At 39.3% G+C, this 27,856-nt stretch overlaps 1 protein-coding gene across 1 annotated transcript in view; it reads left to right on the top strand.

Moving 5' to 3' along the window:
* The window catches only part of SPOPL (speckle type BTB/POZ protein like), a 49,598-nt gene that overhangs the window by 16,081 nt on the left and 5,661 nt on the right, over window positions 1-27,856 (top strand). The window contains exons 2-10 of the mRNA XM_070731451.1: window positions 12,443-12,580; window positions 15,008-15,129; window positions 17,273-17,424; window positions 19,647-19,774; window positions 24,382-24,559; window positions 24,641-24,696; window positions 25,854-25,976; window positions 26,610-26,752; window positions 26,837-26,890. Of these exons, the coding sequence (XP_070587552.1) occupies window positions 12,503-12,580; window positions 15,008-15,129; window positions 17,273-17,424; window positions 19,647-19,774; window positions 24,382-24,559; window positions 24,641-24,696; window positions 25,854-25,976; window positions 26,610-26,752; window positions 26,837-26,890 (1,034 nt within the window). The 5' untranslated portion in view covers window positions 12,443-12,502. The remainder of the gene's footprint in view (window positions 1-12,442; window positions 12,581-15,007; window positions 15,130-17,272; window positions 17,425-19,646; window positions 19,775-24,381; window positions 24,560-24,640; window positions 24,697-25,853; window positions 25,977-26,609; window positions 26,753-26,836; window positions 26,891-27,856) is intronic.

Below are 27,856 nucleotides of genomic sequence, written 5' to 3' on the forward strand. Positions count from 1 at the left end.
AATTGTGATCATTAATGAGGACTACCTGTGAAATGGAACTAGAATGAAGAACAGTAGAAGAAAAATGGCATGATAAATTTCAACTTGAAGTAATGAATGCTAAGGATAGGCTGAAATATGTACAACAAAATATCAAAATAATGCATTATTTGCTATATTGTTATTCTTTATTTTAGTTAATACTTACAGTAGGGGTCCCCAAAATTTTTACACATGGGACAGCTCACTGTCCCTCAGACTGTTGGAGGGCCGGACTATTAAAAAAAACTATGAAAAAGTAAAATACCAATAGAAAAATAATGCATCAATTAATATATTTCCATAAATTATACTTTTCTATAATTTCATTCAATATTTCCAAGCTCAATTAATTTTCAGGCACTTAGCATTTACTATTATTAACTTTCATCAATCTTATACATTTCCAAGTATATTTTAAATGCATAATGCAAACTCATAAAATCATACAGTACATATCATAAACCCCTTGTTTATCATATGTATCTTCCATTAATTTTACCTATGTAATTCTATATAGTTCTAAAATTCGAATCCAATTTTACGGATTAATACATCCTAATATTAAACAACACTTAACTATCTTTTACCAATATTCCATAGTCATTCCATATTTAATAATCAATCATCCCTCCTCAAATTTCTACCACTGTTCTCATTTCTGGGTACCTCTCCTGTCTCTCCCTCTTTTCTCATTTTTCCCTCTTCCTCCCTTTTTCTCTCATTCCTTCCCTCTCTCACTTCTCTCTTTTTCCATCCCTGTCTCCTTCCCTGTGTGTGTGTGTGTGTGTGTGTGTGTGTGTGTGTGTGTGTGTATTTGTGTCTGTGAACTCTTGAACCATTTACAAAAACAGGTGAGGGCTGTTTTTTTTTTCTGTTATTACTTGGGTGCTTTTTACTATATGCTTAAATCAAGAGTCACTTCTCTCTCTCTCTTCCCTTTCCCTTCCCTCCTTCCTTCCCTCCCTCCCTTTCTCTCTCTCTCTTTCTTCCTCCCCTCTCTTTCTCTCTCATTTCCTTCCTCCCTCCCTTTCTTGACACAGCAGAGCCGTTCGCTTTCCCTCTCGGCAGGAAGGGGAAAAGGCACGTCTCTCTTGCCACCGGCTCACAAGGAGGCTGCTGTGACCGTGGCTGACCACCAGGGGGCTCCCTCCGCAGGCGGCGCTGCCCTGGCAGCTCGTTAACTTCCAAAGGGAACTGAGCATGCACGTCCACCTTTTGCCTGTCTCTGCTTCTCTCGCTCCCCAGCCGAAAAGGCATGAAGGGGAGGGGAGGAAAGGCTTCTCCGGTGTCCGTCCCCTCCCCCCGCCAGCTTGTTTTGTTTTAATTAACCGGAGGGACCAGCCTAGAAGCAGCCCCAATGCCTCGTGCCGCCCTCCCCTGGCTTGCAAGTGGTGCCCCCCGCCCCTGTGGCACAAGGCGAGCACATCGATCAGGGGGTTGCTTTCGTGGCAGCAGGGGCCCGCTGATGTCAAGCCCGGCGCCACCGAGCAAAGCTGGCTGCCCGGGGAAGCAGCGTGTTTGAAAAGCGTGCATTTGAAAAGTGGGCTGCTTCCCTGGGCGGCCCGCTTTGCTGGCAGGCGCAGGGCTTGATGTCAGCGGGCTCCTGCTATCCTGACAGCAATCTCCCGACCGCCGTGTTCACGCCCCCCAGCAACAGACGGTTAATGGTGCTTGAAGTCACCCGCGGGGATAAATGGCCTCAGCGGGCCGCATCCATCCCGTGGGCCGTAGTTGGGGACCGCTAACTTACAGTGTGTAGTAAAAATTCAAGAGATGGTCTTTTGATCTTTTCTCTTTCTTCTCCTTGTTTTCTTTTTAATCTAGAAATATAATGCATTATTTGAATCACATTTGCTAGAATACAAAATAATAAAAAATCCACTTCATATTTTGCTGAAACATCACCATTCAAAATAAAAATACCCTCTAGAAAGTTACTTAAAATACCCATTAAAAATTTATTTAGCTAAAATACATTCAAATAAGGGTGAACTTAGAATTCCCAGAATTTAACATAGCAAAAAATGAACGTTTTCCAATGCTGGGAAATAATAATCTGTACCCAGAACAGCTTATACCCTACAGTGACACCATTAAACATCAACATCTGCCTGTCCCAGATCCTTTGGAAGAACTCTGTAATAGCTCAGTGACAGTACCTATTCAACGAAAGCATAGCGAAATTGAACCTTGTTGGAATTTGGAAAGGAGTATACAGTGATCCCTCGATTTTCGCGATCTCGATCTTCGCGAAACGCTATATCGCGATTTTTCCCACCCGATGACGTCACTCTCTTCCATTCTCATCTTTCTTTCTCTCTCTCTTTCTCTATCTTGCTTCTTCCTCTCTCACACTCTCTTCCTCCCACTCTCATCTCTTTCTTTCCTTCTCTCTCTTTCTCTATCTCTCCCCCTCTTGCTCTCGAGCGGCGGGCGGGGCGAGCGGCGGGCGGGCAGCAGCGAGGAGCTGAAGATCGGGGTTTCCCCTTTGCGTGGGCGGCGGGGAAGACCCAGGGAAGGTTTCTTCGGCTGCCCAGCAGCTGATATGCTCGGCAGCGCGGCAGCAGCGAGGAGCCGAAGATCGGGGTTTCCCCTTTGCGTGGGCGGCGGGGAAACCCCGATCTTCGGCTCCTCGCTGCTGCGGCGCTGCCGAGCAGATCAGCTGCTGGGTGGCCGAAGAAACCTTCCCTGGGTCTTCCCCGCCACCCACGCAAAGGGGAAACCCCGATCTTCGGCTCCTCGCTGCTGCGGCGCTGCCGAGCAGATCAGCTGCTGGGTGGCCGAAGAAACCTTCCCTGGGTCTTCTCCACCATCTGCGCATGCGCAGCCATGGAAAAAGGGCGCGCATGCGCAGATGGTGTTTTTACTTCCGCACCACTATATCGTGAAAAATCGAGTATCGCGAGGGGTCTTGGAACGTAACCCTCGCGATACTCGAGGGATCACTGTACAGTGATCCCTCGAGTTTCGCGATCTCGATGTTCGCTAAACGCTATATCGCGAGTTTTCAACCCGGAAGTAAACTCCACCATCTGCGCATGCGTGCCCTTCCACGCATGCGTAGATGGTGGAGTTTCCCCGCCGGGCAGAGGCTTCCCTGGGTCTTCCCCATCTTGCCCCGGTAAGGCGCGAGCAACGGCGTGGGCGGGTGGGCGGCACACGCGCGGGGAAACCCCAGGGCCGCTTCTCAGCTGAGAAGCGGCCCCAGCAACAGCACGGGGGGGCGGGCAGCACGCGCGCGGCGCGGAGGAAACCCCAGGGCCGCTTCTCAGCTGAGAAGCGGCCCCAGCAACAGCGCGGGGGGCGGGCAGCACGCGCGCGCGCGGAGGAAACCCCAGGGCCGCTTCTCAGCTGAGAAGCGGCCCCAGCAACAGCGCGGGGGGCGGGCAGCACGCGCGCGCGCGGAGGAAACCCCAGGGCCGCTTCTCAGCTGAGAAGCGGCCCCCAGCAACAGCGCGGGGGGCGGGCAGCACGCGCGCGCGCGGGGGAAACCCCAGGGCCGCTTCTCAGCTGAGAAGCGGCCCCAGCAACAGCGCGGGGGGCGGGCGGCACGCGCGCGGACAAGCAGCAGCAGCGAGGCGGCGGGGAAACCCAATCTTCGGCTCCTCGCTGCTGCTGTGGAAATAAAAACACCATCTGCGCATGCGCAGATGGTGTTTTTACTTCCGCACCGCTACTTCGCGACAAATCGATCATCACGAGGGGTCCTGGAACGGAACCCTCGCGATGATCGAGGGATCACTGTATTACAAAGTCTCCTGGGTAGGCAGAAAAAAGTGAGACTTGTTGCCAAGAAAGCTACAGGGACCTCTGCATGAAGTTACTTGAAGGCTTGAAGAGGACATCACTCTGCCATTATTTTAATCATAATTGATTGAAGTGAGGATCAAGCAAGCAAAAATTCTGGCATACTTCCATTTGCACTAACAATGTGGCTATCAATAATTAATTAGAATGAGGTTCCAAAGCATTACTCTGCCTTGGAGAATTTCAATTACCCAACTTCAGTGTTAAAATTCCCCTTCCTCAACACATGACACATAAAAGTAAGGTAGTCTGTAGAATTTTTAGACTTTCTAGAATTTTCTTCTAACCCAACTCCACAACAAAATAATTTTGAAAGCTACTGTACATGAAAGCTATACATGTACTGTACATTTCTGATTAAAATAACTAACATGAAACTGATCTAAGGAGAGTCATTCATCCATTTATTGAATTTCTACGCCACCCAAATTTAAAATGACTCTGGATAGTTTCACAATTAATAACAAATAGAAGATGATGCCATATAGGCAAAGAAGAGCAGAGATGAGATAGCAAGCATGAGCACAAATTGTTCCCTACAAAGAACAATTAGTTCTGGATAGTCCTGTGGCCAAATATTTTTGACAAGTGGGGGGAAGTGCTTTTTTGTCCTGTTAGATTTTTTAGTTGTATTTGGTACTATTGATCACGGTATCATTTTGGGTGACCTGCAATGCTGGAGATCAGGGCACTGTTTTGGAGTTTTCCCACTCCTTCCTAGTGGGCGTTTCTAACTATTGTTGGAATAGGAAAGCTCTCCTGGGCACTGTAGCATGGGGTTCCTGTAGAGAGAACTCACAGTTCCCTAAGGTTCAGCCCTTTCCCCCCATATTATTTAATATCTTCATGACTCTGCCAGGTAAGTCACACATTTATTTGTGAATAGATATCACATCATCAATATACTGATGATAACCAATTTTACATCTCTATGCTAGAGTGAGCAAAAAATGTGGTTTTGCATGGATAATCTAAAACAGACTCATTGGATACAAGCCATAAATAATAATAATAATAATAATAATTATTATTATTATTATTATTATTATTATTATTATTTATTAGACTTGTATGCCACCCCTCTCCAGAGACTCGGGGTGGCTCACAACAATAATAACACAATATTAATACAAATCTAATAATTAAAACTATGGCTAAAACTCATCTTAAAAACAAACAGCGAAACACAATTAACATTCAATATTACAATCATACCCACACATAACCTTTAATGGTCAGAAGGGGGGGGGGGGCATATGCTTCTTGCCCCACGCCTGGCGACATAGGTAGGTTTTAAGGCTCTTGCGAAAGGCGGAGACGGTGGGGGCAGTCTGAATCTCCAGAATTACTATTGGTACCTTTTGTTTCCATGGATATTCCATCTGTTGTTCTGGATGGGGTTGCATTTCCTGAAAGGACAATTTGATGATGCTTCTGGCTTCTACTAAAGCAAGAGGTGGAGGCCATAGCCAGAATGCCTTTGGCCACTTTAGGCTGACCACCAGTTGTATCCTTTCATAGACCAGGAGTTTAAAAAAAGAATGACCTGTGACCTTGCCATATCTCGGATTATTATAGTTCATTTACGTGGGAACGAGAAGCTGCAGTTTGAATAAAATGCAGTTTCCTGTTTGCTACCTAGTGCTATCTGGTTCAGTGGTTGTTGGTTTTTAACTGTAGAACCACATACTGGTAGAATGTCTCATATTGATGGGTAATTGCCCTTTTATTCTCTCTGAACTAATCTGTAAAGACATTGAAGGTGGAAATAGGAAGGGAAAAACAAGATGCTAAAAAAATCTCCAAACTAAGAACGACATCCAACATCAAACTGAGTCCTCATAGAGGGGCAGCATACAAATCAAACAAATAAATAAATAATAATAAATAAATATGCTGAAGGCCCAGAAAGCTCAGACTGGAGCCAGATTATCCTGGGAAAAAGTCCATGAGGTCACTAAAAGTCAGAGTTAACTTGATGGCACATAATCCATCGATTTCTATTTTGCATCATGACTTTCAGTTCCACAAATTCTCCATATTATTTATTGTTATCATTTGACTGGAATTTATAAATACTAGAAATTCATTTCTTTGCAATGTGGTTGATCTGCTTTCTTTAGGTAAGAAAAATGGACATATTTCTTTCATATATATTTGGTACATCTTCAGAAGAAATTTCTTCAGTTGCTAATAGTCTGGGGATTATAAAATTGTCTTGAATATACAGTAATAAGTTATCCATACCATGAAACACGTGCTATTTAGATTCAATTTCTGTTTTCTTTTTCTGCTTACACTTCCCCATAATTTTGTGTGAGCTTTTTTTAAAAAAAAGAAAAATATGATTGAATGACAGTGTTAGAGGTCATATGTCTAAGATAACAGAAAGGGAATGTCCCTTTGTCTTCTCTTCTCTGTCACCTCTGTCTGCTTCCTCTAGAGCAGTCTGGGAAGCTTGCAGATGTAGATATTACACATGTATTTAATTGCGGAGGATTTGCTTGCCACGTTAAATCCAAACATCTCTGATACATTAATCCTTATCAGTTCCAATTCTGTGGTGCTACGCTGTAACTTTCTCAGTTACATGATATGAAGTAGATCTTACAAATCAATCATTGTGCTTTCCTCCACATGATGAAATATGAACTTTCAGGACATATACTTATTAATTGCCCCCTCCTCCCACCTGCCCTGGTAGCTATTTCCTTTTAACAAAAATGGCAGGCTTCATGCTCTAGTCATTGGAACAGTGGTATAAGACTGAAAATCAGGGTTCAAATCTCACACTGTTCAATATTACTAATGAAGTTCATTCCCATTATTCTTAATTTCAGAAATATAAGCCATTCATAGTCTCCCTCCCCCACCCCCTTTAAAATCCTACCCCACCACAGATACCAAAAAGAAAAAGAAATAATGACCAAATTTCCTGGTCAATTGAGTGGCTTTAAGATATTGTCTTGTCTACACAAAGGCATGAGTTCATTAGCTTTCCAAATTTAAGAAAATTGTCCAGGTAAAGCCAGCACAAACTTCTTAAAGCCTGTTTGTTGCCCTTACCGGCCTGCTTGCACCTCCTATTCACACTCCCTCCCACAACGCATCCTCCATCCTCTCAAACTCCTGATCAGAAAGAAAGAAAAAGAAAGAAAGAATTTAAAGTGTTTAAATTTATACTTAAATATTTTTCACACAGGCTAGTAAAACTTGACATTCTGATGTTCCTAATACAGTAATACCAGTAATACAAACTTAACTGTTCTGGGACAAGGTTCGTAAGGTGAAAAGTTTATAAGACGAAACAAAGTTTTCCATAGGAATCAATGGAAAAGCGAATAATGCGTGGAAGCCCAAAACTCACCCCTTTTGCCCATTACTGCCGGCATTCAGATCCTTGTTCAGGGTTGGGTGGTGGCGGGGAGGTGGGTGGATGTGACATTCCCCGCGCTGCTGCTGCTTCTCAAAGGGAAACTGCCGCCGCCGCCACTATCCTCTTGTCCTGGCCAGAGGAATGGAATCCACCGGGACGTGGCACAGAAGGGGCTGGCTCGGCGAAAGCGCTCCCAGCGAAGGGACTGTGAGAGGGTTTTCTCTGAGTGCTTCGGGAACGCCTGCCCCGCCTCTCTTGCAGCCCCTTCGCTGGGAGCGCTTTCATCCAGGGCTGTCAGCGAAGGCTGCAGGAGAGGCGGGGCAGGTGTTCCCAAAGCGCTCGGAGAAAGCGCTCTTGCAGTCGCTTCGCTGGGAGTGCTTTCTCCGAGCACTTTGGGAACGCCTGCCTTGCCTCTCCTGCAGCCCCTTCGCTGACAGCTCTGGATGAAAGTGCTCCCAACAAAGGGGCTGCAAGAGGGGTGGGGTGGGCGTTCCGGAAGCGCTCGGCGAAAGCGCACCCAGTGAAGGGGCTGTGAGACCGCTTTCTCTGAGCACTTTAGGAATGCCTGCCCCGCCTCTCCTGCAGCCCCTTTGCTGGGAGCACTTTCATCCAGGGCTGTCAGCGAAGGGGCTGTAGGAGAGGCGGGGCGGGCATTCCGGAAACGCTTGGCGAAAGCGCTCCCAGCGAAGCAGCTGTGAGAGCGCTTTCTCCAAGCGCTTTCTCGGAATCCCAGCGGGAGCTGTAATCAAATGGTAAATCCCGGCGGTGACAGTCACAAAGCAGGGAAATCCCGGTGGCAGTCAGAGACCACACACACAGTAAGAGAGCCCACTCACCCGGGTTCGGGTTCGTAAAACGACAATGGTTCTTAAGACGAAGGCAAACAAATCGTAAACCCCGGGTTCGTATCACGAGAAGTTTGTATGAAGGGGCGTTCGTAAGACGAGGTATCACTATATGAAAAGCAATGGACAAGCATAGAATCATAGAATCACAGGGCTGGTAGGGACCTTGGAGGTCTTCTAGTCTGATCCTCTGCCCAAGGTGATTAAGTGAAAAGTGATTAAGAAACAAAGTATGCAAACTCTGTGGCCTTAGAGGTGCCACCACAATGTAGGTAAAGGTGACTATTTTTTCATCTCTCGAAGTTCTAAATCTGCCAGAAGCCACTTTTTTTCACTTTCTTGAAGAGCAATTATTGGAAATATTTGTGGGCAATCCCAAGTCCACTCCATGTCTAAAGAAGAATCCTGAAGAGTCTGTCCATTTGCCAGGTCCTGAATATTGTTCATATAAGTAGCTGCTTGGTTTTCTTTTAATGTTTAATAATAAACAAATTTATTTCATAATAGCTGTTCCTTGAAATCATTTTTTTTTCAAATCAGCTCCTCTCTCTCTTCTATCAATATTTTATCCTGCACTCTACCTGGATCATATATTATGATCTGTTACCTACTGCCATATTTAAACTTCTTGCCCATCCTTATTTAAGGAGAAACAAACAACTCCAATTTTAGTCTTTCAATTTTCTGATACCTGCTAGGATAAAACACATAGCTACATTTTAGAGCTCAAGAGTTTTAATACAGCTATCAGACAGAAGGCAAAAATGATTAATTCTGATGGATTCTCTGGAAGAAAAAAAGTTCTAGTGTTTCAATCAATTTTGTGTAAAAGCTGTCTATTATTTAAATGACTTTTAAGATTTCACAGACTTAGAATTTTAATAATATAGACAGTCGTTTTGGAGAGAAGTATTTGTTTATCAAGTTTAATATTAACAGAATACCTGCTTTTTTACTATAAAGCACTCAATGTTAGTATAGGTGCATTTGTCAGGTTTTTTTAAAAATGTAATCCATAATATTGTTAGACATATTTTATTATCCTTTCTAATATGATTTATGGTAGACAAGAGCATGGTTCTAATTGTTTGGCTTTTATTAAACTTTGGAAAAATGTCTTGCCAAATGTTGCAAAAGTCAAGCAACAACATTCTGCGGAGAGGGGCGGCATACAAATCTAATAAATTATTATTATTTATTAATTATTTTTGTCTGTTTTTTATGGATGTCACCATATATTGATGGAATCATTGGAACTTAATAGAAGTAGTCCTTGACTTACAACAGTTCATTAAGTGACCTTTCTAAAAGGGCATAAGTTAAAATGTGATTTATGACCTTTTTTCACACTTATGACCATTGCAACATTCCCTTGGTCTTGTGTTCAAAATTCTAACACTTGGCAAGTGACTTATATTTATGAAGATTGCAGTCGTTTAGATCAGGATTTCCTCCTGCTAAGAAAAGCATCCCTCACATGGAAAGGAAGAAGGTGACTATTTCCACCTTTTTATCCTCTGTTTCCTCTGAAGATTTGCTCTTGAGACTCTTTGTGTTTCCTGAATGGGCATCTGTGGGGAACACACATTTAGCCTGGATCAGTTATTTTTAGTAGACTTTGCATGAGCCTTTGTTCTCTCAGGAGGCTAAATACAATGCACAGGTTTATATTGGGGCTGTTCTTCAAAGCATTCAGCAGGGGTGCTTCACAAAACATGTTAAGCCTGATGATGCACCGCTGTGTGAAGTGTTAAACCAGTGCATCCTTTGTGAAGCTCACTCTGCTGCTTTAAAAGTTGTGCTGAACTATCCTCGGGTGTGTGGGTGTACATGGGCAACCACTTTGCTAAAGATTCCAACAGACTCCAGGCCTTTCGAGGGATATGGTTGCTTTAATGCTTGAGAAGAAGCTTTGGGTTGGAAAAAATAAAGAGTTTCCTCTTTTGATCACCTCACAGCCTTTTCCTTCTTATTGAGTGCGAGACTTGTTTTTGGTTAGGAAAAAAACATTACCTTTGAACCCTGTAGGTCTTGTTAAGCATTTATGTCCTTTCATGAGAAGAATAAATGCAGAAGGTTAGCAAAATCACTCTTGATAAAGTTCTCTTTCTGACAGTCTCAAAATGGGTGAACAGTGCAGTCAGGCGGTAGGGAAAGCAAGTAGGATGCTTGGATGCATAGCTAGAGGTATAACAAGCAGGAAGAGGGAGATTATGATCCCGCTATATAGAGTGCTGGTAAGACCACATTTGGAGTACTGTGTTCAGTTCTGGAGACCTCACCTACAAAAAGATATTGACAAAGACGGGCTGCAAGAATGGTGGAAGGTCTTAAGCATAAAACGTATCAGGAAAGACTTAATGAACTCAATCTGTATAGTCTGGAGCAGTGTTTCCCAACCTCGGCAACTTGAAGATATTTGGACTTCAACTCCCAGAATTCCCCAGCCAGTGAAGGCTGGCTGGGGAATTCTGGGAGTTGAGGTCCAGATATCTTCAAGTTGCCAAGGTTGGGAAACACTGGTCTGGAGGACAGAAGGAAAAGGGGGGACATGATCGAAACATTTAAATATGTTAAAGTGTTAAATAAAGTCCAGGAGGAAAGTGTTTTTAATAGGACAGTGAACATAAGAACAAGGGGACACAATCTGAAGTTAGTTGGAGGCAGCATGAGAAAATATTATTTTACTGAAAGAGTAGTAGATCCTTGGAACAAACCTTCAGCAGACGTGGTTGGTAAATCCACAGTAACTGAATTTAAACATGCCTGGGATAAACATATATCCATCCTAAGATAAAATACAGAAAATAGTATAAGGGCAGACTAGATGGATCATGAGGTCTTTTTCTGCCGTCAGTCTTCTATGTTTCTATCTACGGCAGTGGTTTCCAACGTAGGGCTCATGCCCCACAGGGGAGCAATTTGATATATTTTTTTAAAAATTAATGGGAGCAATTGGGACATTGTTTAAACCAGATTAATGGCCTTTTAGGCTTCCTCCATGTGACTAGGAGTTCATTTTTTGAATAGTAAGAATTATTTGGGGGGGGGCCATCAGGATTCTAGAGATACTTAGGTGGGGCATGGCCAAAAAAAGTTTGGGAACCAATGACCTTCAGGTTGGACTCCTTCTCCCACCCCCTGTCCCTCCCCCCAAGTGCCTATGGCCCTTTGCTTTCAGCCTTCTGTAAGGTAGCAAGTTCAGGCAACATTTTAAATTAAAGTAGCAAAACTGACTTCTTGTTTTATTCGGGATTTCATTCTGTTGACTCAAATTTAATAATGGCTGTGTTTCCTGGGGTTTATTGCATTCTAATGTATTTTGTGTTTACAAACCACCTGGAACTTTTGAAGACAGGTATAAATGAAAACAAATAAAGGGTATCTTTATTAGTATCTAGGTAAGCCACAGCAACTGTTGTTGGATAAGGGGGGGGGGAGGGAGAGGGAGAGTGGTCAAAATGATTTTCCAACAATTGTTGTAGGAATTTTTGATTTTATTTGTTTAAACTCTATTTAAAAGGTTTGTTTAAACTCTATTTAAAAGGTTTTTTTTAAATGTATAAGTAAATAAAGGTGATATGAAATTAAATTAAACTGTCAGTATTTCAAATTTAATTTTTAAGCTAGTTTGGTTTAGTACTTAAGGCACAAGGCTAGAAACCAGGAGATGGTGAGTTCTAGTCCTGTTTTGGCCAGTCATTCTCTGTACCAAAAGGTGGTTGTTGGGGGGAAAATAGGAGAAAGGAGTATTTAGTATGTTTGCCACCTTAAGTTATTTATCAAATGAATAAAACTCTAAAAAACAATACAGCCTACAATTGGTTTTAAAAAACCCAATACATCAACATTATAGTAAAATAAAGAATTTGATCTCCGAATGAAACCTATCAAAAACTATCCATTAATCTTTGATTGAAATAATGAGGCTTAGAATACATTTTGTCATGTGAACCATAGTCCATGTGTTCTAGTTCCTGAAGGTGAATCACTGCTATTGTCAGTAGTTTTTATTCTTTCTCTTTTTTAAATTTTTTAACCTTTTATCAAGTTTGTGGCCTTACAAAAGCTGTTGTTTTCCCTATATTGAGACAAGCTATTTTATATGTAATATGTTTATAAACACAGATCAGTTTTATTCACCTTTTAATACTTCTAGATATTAAAAGAATTTTAGGATGAAGTTGAAACTTCCCCATTTCCCCATTTTCAAGTTTTTATCAAATAAAAATAATAAGCCTTGAGGAAAGAAGAAAAATACAGTTCTTTATCTCAACGTTTTGTTCATTTCTTTCTCTTGCTGTTTGGCATTTCATATCTTTATATAGAAACTGTGGATTAATAATAACTGTGAAATAGCGCTAATTCTTTGTTTCTATCTTGGTGTTGAAAGGAAGGATACTGACAGCTGAATTGCTGCCTTTATACTGAAAAAGAGTGCCATAAAGTGGGGATGTCAAGAGTCCCTACTCCTTCACCATCTGGAGAGATGTCCAGTGGACCTGTGGCTGAAAGCTGGTGTTACACGCAGGTAATGTAGTGTATGAATTCAGAATGTGGCATAGTTCAAGTTTTCCCTTTTGACTACTTATTCTCTCTCAGTCCAACCCTAATGCATAGTAGGATAGAAATGGAGATCCCAAATAAACTGCCTTGAAATCTTGAAGAAAATCTAACAAACTAAGTAAAAATAAATCAACCTTGAGAAAGAGGCATTGCCCAAAAGAAATGATAATAGTCATGCCTGAAAAGCCATCCAAAGAAATATTTATGATTCTGGTTTTCAGAAAGAACAGGGATACAAAAAGTTGGATAATGATGTTTTAGCAAAACCCAATATGCAAACACTAAGTGAAAAAAGCAGCGAGTTTTACATTAGGCAGAAAATTAAATTCCAAAATTTTATGAGTTGTCTAAATAAATAAATAAATAAAAAATAAAAAAAACATGAACAGCTTATGTTCCGGGTGCCGAAAGCACGTATGCGTGCACTGTTGTGCATGCATGAGTGCCCACATCTATAATTCAATGCCTGGGGAGGACGGAAACAGCTTTCCCCACTCCACAGAGGCCCTCTGGAGTCTGGAAACAGCCTGCTTCCCAACTTTTGGTGGGCCCAGTAAGCTCGTGTTTTGTCCTTCCCAGGCTCCAAAGACTTCCCTGGAGCCAGAGGAGGGTAAAAACACCCTCCCCCATCCCACTCAGCCAAAAACGCCCTCCCGGAGCCTCTCTGCAAGCCAAAAATCAGCTTGCCAGCACCCACATGCACATTGGAGCTGAGCTAGGGCAACGGCTCATGGGCCAGCAGATATGGCTCCGTGTGCCACCTGTGGCACCCGTACCATAGGTTCACCATCACTGGCTTATAGTCTTTGAAGAGTTCAACCTGTACCTGACAATGACAAAGAATAGCCGGTGGTAATTGGTCACTTAGCTTTTCAATAATGAACCAGATCTCAACAGTTAGTGTTACACACACAGTTCAATTGTATCTCTGTTTGGTGGAATGCAGTGACAGTTTTTCCCCCTTTAAGTCAGCTGAAGCTCTTTCTGATGAGATGTCCATGTGAGTTTCTTAGCAGTGATGTGGAAAGTGTATCCAATTGCTTGTCTTCTGGATTTTTATTTATCTACAGCTCTGATTTCCTCTGGCAGTATCATATCAAAAATTAACCAGACTTAATTCTGCTTAATTCAGAAGATCAGAAAATTCTAGTAGAATAGTAAGGTTATTTATCCTTCAAAAATGATTGGGTACTCCTACAGAATGGAGAGGGGCACACCACTTTTTTTTTAAAAGCAGCCACATTTTGTTTTAGTTTTTCATGTGAGTCTCAAAAATGTTGTAGCTGCTTTAAAACAATGCTGATCCAAAGGCTTTTTGAATAGTCTTTTAAATCATTTTCAAAGTACAGTCACTTTTTATGAGATGGCAGCTGTCCAATGTGATTAATAAATAAATAATACAATTATACTATCCAGGATACAAATGCAAAAGGGATGTTCTGAAATATTTCGGGGTCCAAGTACAATGATGGCTAACCATTTTGTCATAATGTGCCGAAAGTGCACACATACTCATAATGCAATGCACATGCAACCTCCTATGCCTTACTCCCCATGCATGACCCCCGCATGTGCCCCTTGTGCTCCCCACACATGTGCAGGCGATCCCCTGCACAAGCCCCCATAACCCCCTGGGCATGTGCGTCTATCCTGCTTGCATCCCGCCCCCCACACATGTGTGGCAGAGACCTGAAAACCAGCTGGCTGGTGGGAGGAGGGCGCGATGAGTTGAGCTGGGGTGACAGCTCAAATGCCTATAGAGAGGGCTCTGCATGCCATCTGTGACACATGTGCCATAGGTTTGCCATCACGGGTCTAGTATCTAAAATTTAAAAAGTTAAAACGTTTTTACTTGTGTTAGATTTTTGAACTCTGAGGAGCTATTAAGTTTCCTATTATTAATTTACTACTGTTTCCATTTAAGAGAAAGAGGGGATAAAATGCTATAATCTTGTTCTATAAAACTAAGAACGGGATGAATTATCTCAAAATGAGAAGCTTAAGTTTTATGCATTAATAGCTCTACTGCCTGACATGATAATAAATGAGACACTTATTTCCTGGCAATCCATAATATTAGCATTATTAGCAATTGAATTAGTCAAATATTAGAAAGCAAATTAATCATGAGTACAGCTTTCCCAAGTCTGGGAGCCTACAGATTTATTGCTCTCCTGGACTAAGAGTTAGTAGTGATAATTTTGAATGAATGGAAAATAATTATACAATGTGTTGACATAATTTTTAAAATATAAAGTTGAGCGATTCCTTAATTCTGTAAGATGTTGTTTTGTTATTTTTAAATGGGAGAGCAGTTTGGTAACTTTTTAAAATTAGTTTTGAAAAAGATGAACTTCGTAAATTTACATAATTGTCTGTATTTCTTATGCAGGTTAAAGTTGTGAAGTTTTCTTATATGTGGACCATTAATAACTTCAGTTTCTGCCGAGAAGAAATGGGTGAAGTTTTAAAAAGTTCAACCTTTTCTTCAGGGCCAAATGATAAAATGAAATGGTAAGATATATGCATTAATTTCTTTTTGCCTTAAACATAAGAGATTCCATGAAAATATGTCTCCAGTTAGGGTACAATATCTTGTTAGAACAGTTGACAGAAAAGCTGTTAACTACTACCAGTCGCAATGACAGTCAGCACAGCTAAAGGCTGAAATATAATATGTCATACATATTGTAATATTGAAATATACTGCAGTGATTTCCAGCCTTTTCTCTGAAATGAAACTGTCAAGAAACTGAGCACACGGCACACAAAAGAAAAGGGCGGGGGGAAAGGAAAACCGCCCTCCATACCCACTGCAACCAATCACAGCATAGATTGCTTCACGCAAAACCAGCATTCTCAAATCAATGAGCTAGAACTGTGTGTTCTGACTCAATCCCACTGTTCCAGCTACTGAATTTAAATATTGTAACAGAAACACTGTGTAATCACTGAAAACAGTAGAAGATCACTGAATTGTGGGTTGGAAATGTACCCCTTTCCCTGTTATACAATATCTGACACCTTGGCCCAACCCAACATTAAGTAGTTAATATAAAAAGCTATGTACTTGATATAAAAAAAATTGTTTTGAAATCACCAGATTCAGATTTGACATTTCTTTCTAAAGCCTATAGAATGTGGTCTTTAATGGTGCAGTGTGGTGCAGATTTGGCTAATAAATATTCATTTTTTTGTCTTTGCATATAAAGAACATATATTGTGTTAGGAAACACTGAATAGTTTTGCGTTTATACCAAACTAACATCTCATTTTTTGACTACTGAAACTGATAGGGCTCATATATTATGCTAAATCATATTTGGTTTAAACACAAATTGCTAAATAAACCAAAATAGCTGGTTGCTTAAGCAAATCTGAACTGGGAAGCCATGTTAATTTAGGGTAGCGCTCTGTGGCTTATTTAACTTTATGTGTAAATCAGGAATTCTTGTACATTTTATTTTAAGTGCTTAAATTAGAGAGGTGTAAGAATATTTTCATGTAATTCCCTTGTTGTTTAGGTAACATTAATATTTTTATTATGATCCATTCCTTTTGCCTCTGAATGTGTGATGCTTTCTGAAAGCTTGGGATTATTATTATCCTGAGTGTTTTGAGGTGAGATGCAGGTTGAGTAGATCAGTAGTTATTATTTGAAATGTGTTTATATTTGGATTTTCTTACAAAGCCTGGTTTTTTTAAAATACATGAGTTTTTAACATATACTGTAGATAGTTATTGACTTAACAACAGTTCATTTATTGACCATTCAAAGTTATAATGGCACTGAAAAAAACCCTTCAGACTTAAGTTCTTCAGACTTATGACTGTTAAAGCATCTTCATGGTCATATCTGGCATCTGGCATATGTTTATGATGGTTGCAGTATTCAAGGATCATGTGATCACCTTTTGTAACCTTCTGACAAGTAAAGTCAATGGCAAAGCCAGATTCACTTAACAACCATGCTACTAAGTTAACAACTGCAATGATTCACTTAACAACTGTGGCAAGAAAGGTGGTAAAATGGGACAAAGCTCACTGTCTCACATAGCAACAAAAATTTGGATTCAATTGTGGTCATAAGTCAAGGACTACCTGTATTTGCATACAGTTTCCATCGAGTAGCTTATGGAAATCAACATAGATTGTAATTATTATTTTTTTAGAAAGTGAAAAAAGATGGAGATGGATTTTGTCACCTTTTTCTGCACTTTGTCCCATATTTTAAAGAGTCTTGTAAACTTTTATAGTGAATGCAAGTGTTGACAGGAAAAACATCAGATTTTTCCTTGTGTTGAGATATATATCAGATGTATTTTTTTCTAGAGGAGCTATTGTACTGTATATATCTTGCCTGAAATCTTGCCATTGAGGTAGCAGAGCAAGATTAGACTTGAAGATAAGTGAATAGCAGATGTGACACTAATCCACAATAGTTGAATATTTGAAGATTGCAACTTTGGTTGCCTGCTATTCAAAAACATTTTTGCAAAGTATCTATCTAAAAGAGAGCTATTTTATGATTCCTTGTACTAGACATTATTCTAGAACATTTGAAATACATTGCCCTGTAAGTCCTGACATAAATTTGTCTAGCCGAGGACAATTTTTATTGAGCATTGATGTATAACCCAGACTTCTTACATTTCAGGTGCCTGAGGGTAAACCCAAAAGGTTTAGATGATGAAAGCAAAGATTATCTTTCATTGTATTTACTTCTAGTTAGTTGTCCAAAAAGTGAAGTGAGAGCAAAATTTAAGTTTTCTCTGTTAAATGCAAAAAGAGAAGAAACGAAGGCAATGGGTAAGTGTATTTTTTAAATTACTCTGATGTTGACTTTCAGTATGAGAAAGAAATACTTGGGCCTTTCCAAAGCCTGTCAAAAAGGTGAATTAAAATCTTCACTAATCTTCCTCATCTTTTTATTCCCTTAGAAATACTTAATGTTTATGGCAAATCAAACCTTTCAGAAAAGATTGTATACTAGGTTTCCATTGATTTTAAAAATATTTTTCCTTACTTACTTCCCTCCCTCTCTCCTTAACTTCTACTTTACAATAGCTGTCTTGAATTTTTAAGCTGATGTTTGTCTAGTTGACAGTACAGGAAATTTGTTTATTTAAATTATGTGTTCCATTTTTTAAAATATTCACTTTGTAAATAAGATTGGGAAAGAATGATGATGATGATGCAGTCTGTAAAACCTTTTACAGAAAAAGCTACTAACATCTGTAATTTCCATTTAATGAATATTTGTAGGATCTGTCAGTTTGTGACTACTGAGATGGCTAAACAATTGACTCCTTGATGTGTCTTACTTGAGGAGTATTAACAACCTGCTTCTGCATTCAAATCAAAGGACTGAATGAGGTCTCAGGTAAGCCAGGCAGCCTGCCGTCTGGGTTAAATGAGGCCTCATTCTGTCCTTTGATTTGTGTGCAGAATGCTGTTGATTGTCCTATTATGGGGCTTTCTTATTTTTCTCTCCTGTTTCTTAAAATATACCAGCATAAATCAGTGGTGTTGACGCATTGTGCTCTGTGATGGACATACTCGGCTATTTGTAAGACCTATTGGTGGCTCATGAGTCTGCACATTGGATACAGTTACTAGGCTAGGTATTAAAATAACCATTTCATAGTCAAGAGCCTTTTCTCACTGGGTTTAGCTTCTCTACAACTGGCTCCCATCGGAATGCCATAGATTACTAGCAGATGAAAAATAACTTCACTGCTATTGTAACTTTCATTAACAGCAGTATTGTTGTTGTTGTTTTTCTAATATAGTGTTCCTCCACTTGACACCTTCCAGGTTTTGGTACCCAGACCAGGATTGTGACAGCTGATCTCCAGCTAAGTTGGAGAACAGTGGGGTAGAAAAGCCAGCACGGCCTTTGTAAAATGACTGTGTACAATTCATTTTCTAGATAACATGTTCACTACCTGACTAATCAACATCCAAATATTAGCAAATACTTTTAAGATTACAGGTAATTCTTGACATATAGCACTTCAGTATCCCCATGGTCACATGATCAAAATTCAGATGCTTGGCAACTGTCTCATATTTATGACGGTAGCCGTGTCCTGGGGTTATGTGATCACTTTTTGCCTTCTGCCCTTCTGACAAGCAAAGTCAGTGGGAAAGCCAGATTCAGTTAACAATTATATTACTTACTTAACAACTGCAATGATTCATTTAACCACTGGCGTAAGAAAGATAAAAAAATGGGGCAGAACTCACTTAACAAATGTCTCGCTTAGCAACAGAAACATTGAGCACAATTATTTATTTTTTGATTTGATTTGATTTGATTTGTATGCTGCCCCTCTTCGCAGACTCAGGGCGCCTAACAACAGTAATAAAACAGCATATAATAATAATCCAATACTAAAAACAGTTAAAAACCCATTATTATAAAAACCAAACATACATACAGACATACCATGCATAAAATTGTAAAGGCCTAGGGGGAAAGAGTATCTCAATTCCCCCATGCCTGGCGGCAGAGGTGGGTTTTAATCAGCTTACGAAAGGCAAGGAGGGTGGGGGCAATTCTGATCTCTGGGGGGAGTTGGTTCCAGAGGGCCGGGGCTGCCACAGAGAAGGCTCTTCCCCTGGCTCCCACCAAGCGACATTGTTTAGTTGACGGGACCCAGAGAAGACCCACTCTGTGGGACCTAACTGGTCGCTGGGATTCGTGCAGCAGAATCATGGTCGAAAGACGATGACTACCTATATTTTTAAAAGTCACCCTGGGTCTTTATAACCAAAAATATTTATCTCTTTATTTTATTTCTGTGTTGGCGATTGAATCAAATGGCTGGTAATTTATATTAAACTATATTCAATGCTCAGCAGGTGGGGCAGTTTCTCAGCCAAAAATGTATTCATGGATACATTGATTGCTATTAATAATATAATGACTTCAGCTCAGTAGGAACCTTGGATTTCATTTCTCATCTGTAATTATTTTAAAATGTCTTTTAATTGAATATACTCCTGTTTTATTTATTTACTACTAGAAAGCCAAAGAGCATATCGATTTGTTCAAGGCAAGGACTGGGGTTTTAAAAAATTCATTCGAAGAGACTTTTTACTTGAGGAAACTAATGGTCTTTTACCAGATGACAAGCTTACGCTATTTTGTGAGGTAGGTAATCAATCTGTGCTTTTTAAAATAGAATATTGGTTTCCATGGCTATGAATGAGAAATGAGGAGAGCTTTAAATGTTAAATTTATCCCTTCTGTATTAAAGAAACACCCTGATCAAAGGTTTGAGCTTAATGGTTCTCTTACGTATTTGATGCAAGTTCCATGTTCTATAAATAGGTTGCCCATTAGACACATTTAGCACAAAATTAAAAGAAGCCTTAGGAATAGTCCTGTGATTGATTTCTGTCTGTCAATCAATCAATCAATCAATCACAGGAATTCTCCAACTCCCTCTCCATCCTCATGCCACTGTTTGCATGTTTTAATGCTTTATTTTATTCGACATTGCATTGGGATTTATCATTGGATCAAATTAGTTCTGCATTGATATATTTTTAAATGAAGTCCAATTGGATTACTCTTAAGTTTTTCTTGAATTGGGCCAGTACTCTTTACATTGGCTGGCAGTAGCTATTTTAAGAATTGTGTATTTTAGTAAACTATAGACCATATAATCTATTATTTGTGCAATTTGCTTGATCTCAATTATTGACTAATTTAAGATAAGCATGATTTTTAAATTAGAATTCACCAAAACAGAAAGGTTTATGTTCTGTAGGAGCATCTTTGTAAACTTAGCTTTTCTTTCTCAATTTTGTAACTTCTTTCAGTGCTTCAGCTCCTTGGATAGCTTAAACCACGGGCGTCAAACTCGCTGTGGCATGTTGCCATCACGTGATTAGATTAGATTAGATTTATTGGATTTATATGCCGCCCCTCTCCGCAGACTCAGGGCGGCTCACAACAATGGCAAAAACAGTATATAGTGACAAATCCAATACCCACCAATCCAATTACAATTTTAGGTTAAGAAATTCATAAAAACAACCCCAATATATATAAAAAACAAGCACACAATCAATCAAACACCAAAACAACATGGGCAAGGGGAGATGTTTCATTTCCCCCATGCCTGATGGCAGAGGTGGGTTTTAAGGAGTTTACGAAAGGCAAGGAGGGTGGGGGCAATCCTAATCTCAGGGGGGAGCTGGTTCCAGAGGGTCGGAGCCCCCACAGAGAAGGCTCTTCCCCTGGGTCCCACCAGACGACGGGACCCGAAGAAGGTCCACTCTGTGGGACCTAACCGGTCACTGGGATTCGTGCGGCAGAAGGCGGTTCCGAAGATATTCTGGTCTGGTGCCATGAAGGGCTTTATAGGTCATAACCAACACTTTGAATTGTGACCGGAAACTGATCGGCAACCAATGCAGACTGCGGAGTGTTGGAGTAATATGGGCATACTTAGAGAAGCCCATGATTGCTCTCGCAGCTGCATTCTGACATTTCATGACCTATTTCCCATTCATGGAGCTGAGGCGGGCATGACCTGCACATGACACAACCAGCTTGTGGGCCGCCAGCTTGACACCCCTAGCTTAAATTGACCAGAACTTTGAATTATTTCCATAATGCATGTGTATTGATCATGGTGATCCCAGACCTTTCCTTATTAGTTTACCTACCAAGAAAATAGAGAACTATTATGGGATATGTTTTAAGAAGATGGAGTTTCTGACTCACAACTCTGATATGCTAGAATTAGTAATTGTGCAGTGGAACTGACAAAATTGTTTTTGTCAAAACAGTTGTGTTTTTTCATTACATTGATAATGTCCTGCATGACATTAGATGTTTAAAGATACTTCTGTAATTCTTCAGATTTAAATCCATTAACACTATTACAAAATTAAGATAACTTTTGTCAATGTTCCAAATGTTCATGAATATTTGAAAGAGTGAAATTACTTTATATTAATTTTAAAAATCCAATTAATATAAATGCTCTGATGAAATAGATCATTGTCTTAAATCAATAAATCACTGTTAACTATGTTGGTAATCCAAAAAAGACTGCTTCTGATTTATCCAAAAGGAAACTAGTGAAGAAAGTTACAATCCCAGTACTAGTGAAGAAAGTTACAATCCCAGTACAATGAGTGTTAAATATGCTTTGGTTGATTATCACTGCTGCCGGGGACTGATTAGTGACTTAGGAAGACGATAGATGCTGCAACTGCTAATAAGTTTGCTTTGAACTTTGTATTTACAAGAAATAAGTGCAAAAATTTCTTGGCAATCTTACAACTTAATTATGTGCCATTATATTGTGCATGAAGAATAATTGAAATGTGGCCCTTGAGACTAAATGGTACAAATGTACTGCATCTTATTTCAGTTAGATAGACAGGCTAAATTAGCTCCATGATGCATTTGTTATGAATACAATTATTGCATTGATAAGTGGATGTAACAAAGCTGAATCTGAAAACATTCTCATGTTATACAATATTCCTGAATCAAACAGTTTGACTGCAAACCAAACTTGTTAGAGGTGGATGTTTAAAATGGACAAAGGCAAGGAGTGCATGCAACAGATGAAAGTCTGTTGTATTGCAGTGGCTTTGATGCATTGCTTCAGGAGCATCCATTCTTGCACTTTGTTTTCTTAACAAACTGTGGCATAGTGGTTAGAGTGCAGTACTGCAGGCTACCGTTGCTGACTGCCGGGTGACTGCAATTTGGCAATTCAAATCTCATCAGGCTCAAAGTTGACTCATCCTTCTGAGGTGGGTAAAATGAGGACCCAAATTGTTGGGGGCAATATGCTGACTCTAAACTGCTTAGGGAGGGCTGTAAAGCAGTATATAAGTCTTAAGTGCTATTGCTAACTCCGTTTGGAGCTTCAGTTATTGTTTGGAAACTGAACATAGTTAGCTACAAATAGTCCTTACTTAATGACGATTGGTTCAGCCACTGTTCAGATTTATTACAGCTGTAAATATGGAGACTTATGACCAGTCATCACACTTGTGTGTGTTGAAGAATCCCATGGTCACATGATTGTAATTTGGGTACTTGTCAACTAACTTACAATTATAGTAATTGCAGCATCCTCGGGTTATGTAATTGCTCTTTGCAACTTTCATTACGAGCTTCTGATAAGCAAAGTCAATGGAAAAATCGAATGTTGCAAATGGTGATTGTGACATTACATGCAACCATCATACAGGATTCACTTAATGACAGCAACCAGAACTGCTACAACTGCCATAGGTTGGTGCAGACACATGACTCACAGTTTACAGCCATATCACTTAGCAATGGAATAGCTGGTGCCCATTATCACTGTTAAATGAAGATTATCTGTAGCTCATTCTCATTGAAATGATTCTATGCTGCTGGGTCTTGAAAATCTGGTATTTAGTGCAATATAGGCAAATTGTGGGGAGGAATATGGCAGGCAACCCGGAAGAAGAGCATTAACCCTTCATTTCCAATAATCTCAGATGAATACAGGTTACTGAAGGCAGAGAGGCTTTGTTGTGTGCACAGATGTTTGTAGATGTATGCATTTGATAGCAATCTGAATGCACATGCATTCAGGTAGCCATTGGCTTATTACCATTTAATGACCATTCAAAGTTACAACAGACTTTCAAAAAGCTACTTACACCCGTCTTTGAAGTTATGACTCTTGCCCCACATCGACATGACATGGTCACCGTAAGAACAGAAATTTAGTTCATTGTTTTTACTCCTGAAACAATAATTTAGGTTAGATTATTCTCCAAATTTTCAATATTTTAGCTACCAGAGATCTTAGTATATAAAATATAGTCTACTGTTGGGTATTGCCACTGTGAAATAACTTTTAAATTGCCTTTCTTGTTATGTTCCATTTTTATCAAAACTTACTATTTTTTATTTATTTAAACCATATATATTATTCTATTTTCTCTTGTATTAACTTAAAATACCTTGCTTAATCTGCATACAGTATAATAAGACATTAGCTGGGATAGGAATGGTAGTCTGGCATCCTTCTATACTAATCCGAGCTGCTAGATGATGTAATTCAGCAACTATAGGTTTCCTACTCTTCAGTTGCAGAACCCTTTTTGATATGTCTTATAAAAACATCTATTCTAGAAACTTGATTTCTAACTTACATTTAATTTATATTTAAATACTTCCAATTCCATTCTGGATTTAAATTTAATGCAACAGGGTCCCCAACCCACGACCAACTACCAAGCTGTGAGCTGTTCAAAACCAAGCCATTCAAAGCAGCAGCAAGCATGTGGGCATCCCTCCTTCTGCAAGCAATGGGTGATTGCTCTCTTTATGTGAGTAGTAGGCACAAGTGCACACTGCTCATACAAGTGGAGCTGCGCCCATGTGTGTGTTTGCCCACCACCTGCGCAAAACCAAGCCCCCTCTGCCACCACACCTGTCTGTAAAGCTGGAAAGGTTGGGAAACTGTGATACAAGATAATATATTGTATATATTGTGGTTAGGTTTCATTTGGAGCAGATTTCAAACGACGACCTAAAAGAAATATTTATCTCTTACTTTTTCTTAATATTCTGAAAGTACATACATAAATATTGGTCAAATTGGTTTGTTGGTCTATTTTATTTTCGAGCTAAATATCATAATTTTGGGGTATTGGCAATGAAACCAATTGCCTAATGTATGCATTATTACCCTATGAAAGCCTTAACATTGCAGCTATTAATATATTATTTACTGTTTTGATTAGGTAAGTGTGGTCCAAGACTCAGTGAATATATCAGGACTGTCCAGTACAAACACCTTAAAAGTACCTGAATGTCGACTAGCTGAAGATTTAGGCAACCTCTGGGAAACCACCAGATTCACAGATTGCAGCTTTTATGTAGGAGGGCAAGAGTTCAAAGCTCACAAATCTATCCTTGCAGGTATCTTTTTCTTTTGTCTTGTTTCATAGTTTTTGTTACAATCTTTACCTACTATTAACACTCAAGTCTCTCTTCCCACAGCTCGTTCACCTGTTTTTAATGCCATGTTTGAACATGAAATGGAGGAAAGCAAAAAGGTGAGTGGAATGCTGCTTTCATTTCTGTGGAATGACATCCCAAACAACCTAACCTCTGAATCAGGTGACAGAAACCAACCAGTCATTGCCCAGATGAAGCTATGCTCGCCCATCACTTGCAAAGCCCAGTTCCTAACAGGCCACGGACTGGTACCAATCTGCAACCCAGAGGTTAGGAGCCCTGGGTTAAATAAAAAAACAAACAAACTCATGGGCCAAAAAGTATCTAACAGTTTATTTGAACAATGCATTTAAAAATATACTATATAAAGTGTTGCAAATGTGTGACCCCTAAAATAAAATGGCAGTGCTTTTGGATATTGTGGATATTCATTTGCAATACATCGCATGTAGAGCCTTATAGCAACTGCTATATAATTGGCCTTTCTGGGTTGAATATGCCAATCTAAGGATAATGAAAGCATGGGTTCTTTGTCAAAACTATCCTGTCTATGGAAAGTCTTAATAATCTGGGTCATAGTTGTCCTAAAGGTGCATTTCAAAAGGCAACTTGATTTCTTAGGATTTTTTTCTTAAAAAAAAAAGTTCTGAAGAAGCTTCTTGGATGAGAAGTGAAACATTTTCAAGGAAAAAAACCAAGACATTCCAGTTGCTGTTGGAAAATCATCTTTGGGATACCCTGACTCCTGTACTTAGTTAGGAAGAAATAATTGATCCATCTGAATAAAATTGGTTTCATAATCCTTTGTATTGTTGCCTCCTTTTGAACTACTTTCCCAAAGGACCTCAGCTGATACTTTTGAGGTTTTTTTGGTTTTTTACTCATTTTTTGGCTAGGCATTGTCAAGCCTTCAGCAGCATAACATTCTTTAAATTTAAAGCTAGCAGTTTGCTCAAAGCCTGAAACTGATTTGTACAAAATGCAGTATGTGAATTTTTGCAAATATGCTCTAGTTCATTGTTTGACTCATTTATTTTTTACTTCTTTGACTTGTCGATCTGAATCCAATAATGGAGTACCATTACAGTTTCTAAATTTCTATTGGATTTCATGGAAAAAATGTCACTTCCTGAGATTGAAGTAATTCGACAATAGGTTTAGTTAATGTGTTTTTAAGCAGCCTTGCTTTAGGTTAAGTGGTTGATAATGCTTTAATTCAAAATCATAACAAGATTTTTTCTGATTTGTATGACAGAATTGTGTAGAAATAAATGATGTAGATCCTGACGTATTTAAAGAGATGATGAGATTCATTTACACAGGCAAGGCTCCAAATCTTGAGAATATGGCTGACAGTTTGTTGGCAGCAGCAGATAAAGTAAGTAAAGAAAAACTATAGAAGTGTTTTAATATTTGTTTTAACAAAATATAGAAAGAACTCATTTTGACATTTTTCTACTTTTAGGAATGCTACCAATACATTGAGTAAAGAAAGATCAGAAATTATATAAACATGTTTTATATTATTAATGAAAAGTTGTTATCCCTTATTTTGGGTAGTGTTCTGGAGAATTTAGAAGAATAACCACCTAGACATGTAGTTATCTATTTAGAAAGAAGAAAGACCTTTTCAGACCTCCTATTGTCATAATTCCCTCTTTTTATGATATTACAGTAACAGATTAGATAAGTGAAATGTATAGATGGAATTAATATTTTATTGGTGTTTCAAATTTGGAGAATTAACATGTTTTAATTACTAATAATGGATCAATACACTTACAGCCTTGCGTAGCATTTCTTTTGCCAGTTATGTAGCCCTGGGAATTATTGTGCCTAATGTGAATTCATTGAGGGTAGAGCCGTACATGCTCTATCGTTCAGATATTGTAGTTCATTGTGAAGGATCAAGTATTTCATAGTTTCTGCCAGGCATTTATATATTAGAGATGTATGCTTTTCTGATTGAAGAAGCATTGAATATGTGCAAACCATTTTTCCCTCTGGTCAGTATGCACTTGAACGACTGAAGATCATGTGTGAAGAAGCTCTGTGTAGTAACCTCTCAGTAGAAAATGTGGCAGACATTCTGATTCTCGCAGATTTGCACAGTGCAGAACAGTTGAAAGCACAAGCAATAGATTTCATTAACAGGTATATGATTTATTTTCTTGAAATCTTTCTCCTTCGAAAGGAACACTTCAGAGAGATAATTTTTGAGTATTTTCTCATGCACAGGTGCAGCGTTCTTAGACAGTTTGGTTGTAAAGATGCAAAAAACTGGAACAACAGGTATGTACTTTGATCTTGCTTAAGCATTGTCTGTAATGTAGCTGTGTTTGATCACAAGAGATAAGAAGTGGAATAAAAAATGAGACTCAATGCTAAAGTCAAGCATATAACTATTGAAAGGTGCCCTCCATATTTCTATTACAAATTTCTCCCCGTTTTATGTTTGTTGTATTTTAATCTTTTCCCAGTTAGGTTACATATCTGTTTTATATTTGTGTATTTTGTAAACTTGATCAGGAAGCCAACTAAAGATAAATTGATAATATGGCTTTGGAATTATTTATTATTATTATTATTATTATTATTATTATTATTATTATTATTTATTAGATTTGTCTGTCGCCCCTCTCCAAAGACTTGGGGCGGCTTACTGGGAGATCCGTTGCATTTGACAAATAAAATTGCAATATTGAATAAAGTACAAGATTGGGCACTCTCCTAGTCGCTTGCCATCTGATAGAAGATTTGGCTTTACCCCTAAACTTTGGGAGATTAGATGATGGCATGTTAGCACTGATTAGCACCAGGTTTTTGTTGCTTTTAATGTTTTTGTGTATTTGTTTTTATAGTTTTAATATGGCTTTATATACTGTTTTAACTTTAGATTGGGAGCTGCCCAGAATTGTTTGAAAGATGGGGAACTGTATAAATCTTTTAAACAAATAAATAAAATAAATGGCTTTGTGATTCCTACTCAGAACAAGAGAGGGATTTTATTCTGCTCCAGCTACGAGCCACAATGAATACAGCACAGACAAATTCTGTCCAAATCTTTGTTTACTAAATTAAAGACTACTAACGAGCTTTCTTAGTAGTCAGCAAACAGAAATATAGTGTAAAACAGTATTTGCTGAACACTGGTTGTTAATTCAACTTCATTAACAGCCAGCATGACTCCATGACATAATAAATCAAGTCTGAGCAAACAGTCTTGGAGATATCAGGAATCGTACAATAGTTGGCAAA

This window comes from Erythrolamprus reginae, chromosome 1 (assembly GCF_031021105.1).
Source record: "Erythrolamprus reginae isolate rEryReg1 chromosome 1, rEryReg1.hap1, whole genome shotgun sequence".
Lineage (NCBI taxonomy): Eukaryota > Metazoa > Chordata > Lepidosauria > Squamata > Dipsadidae > Erythrolamprus > Erythrolamprus reginae.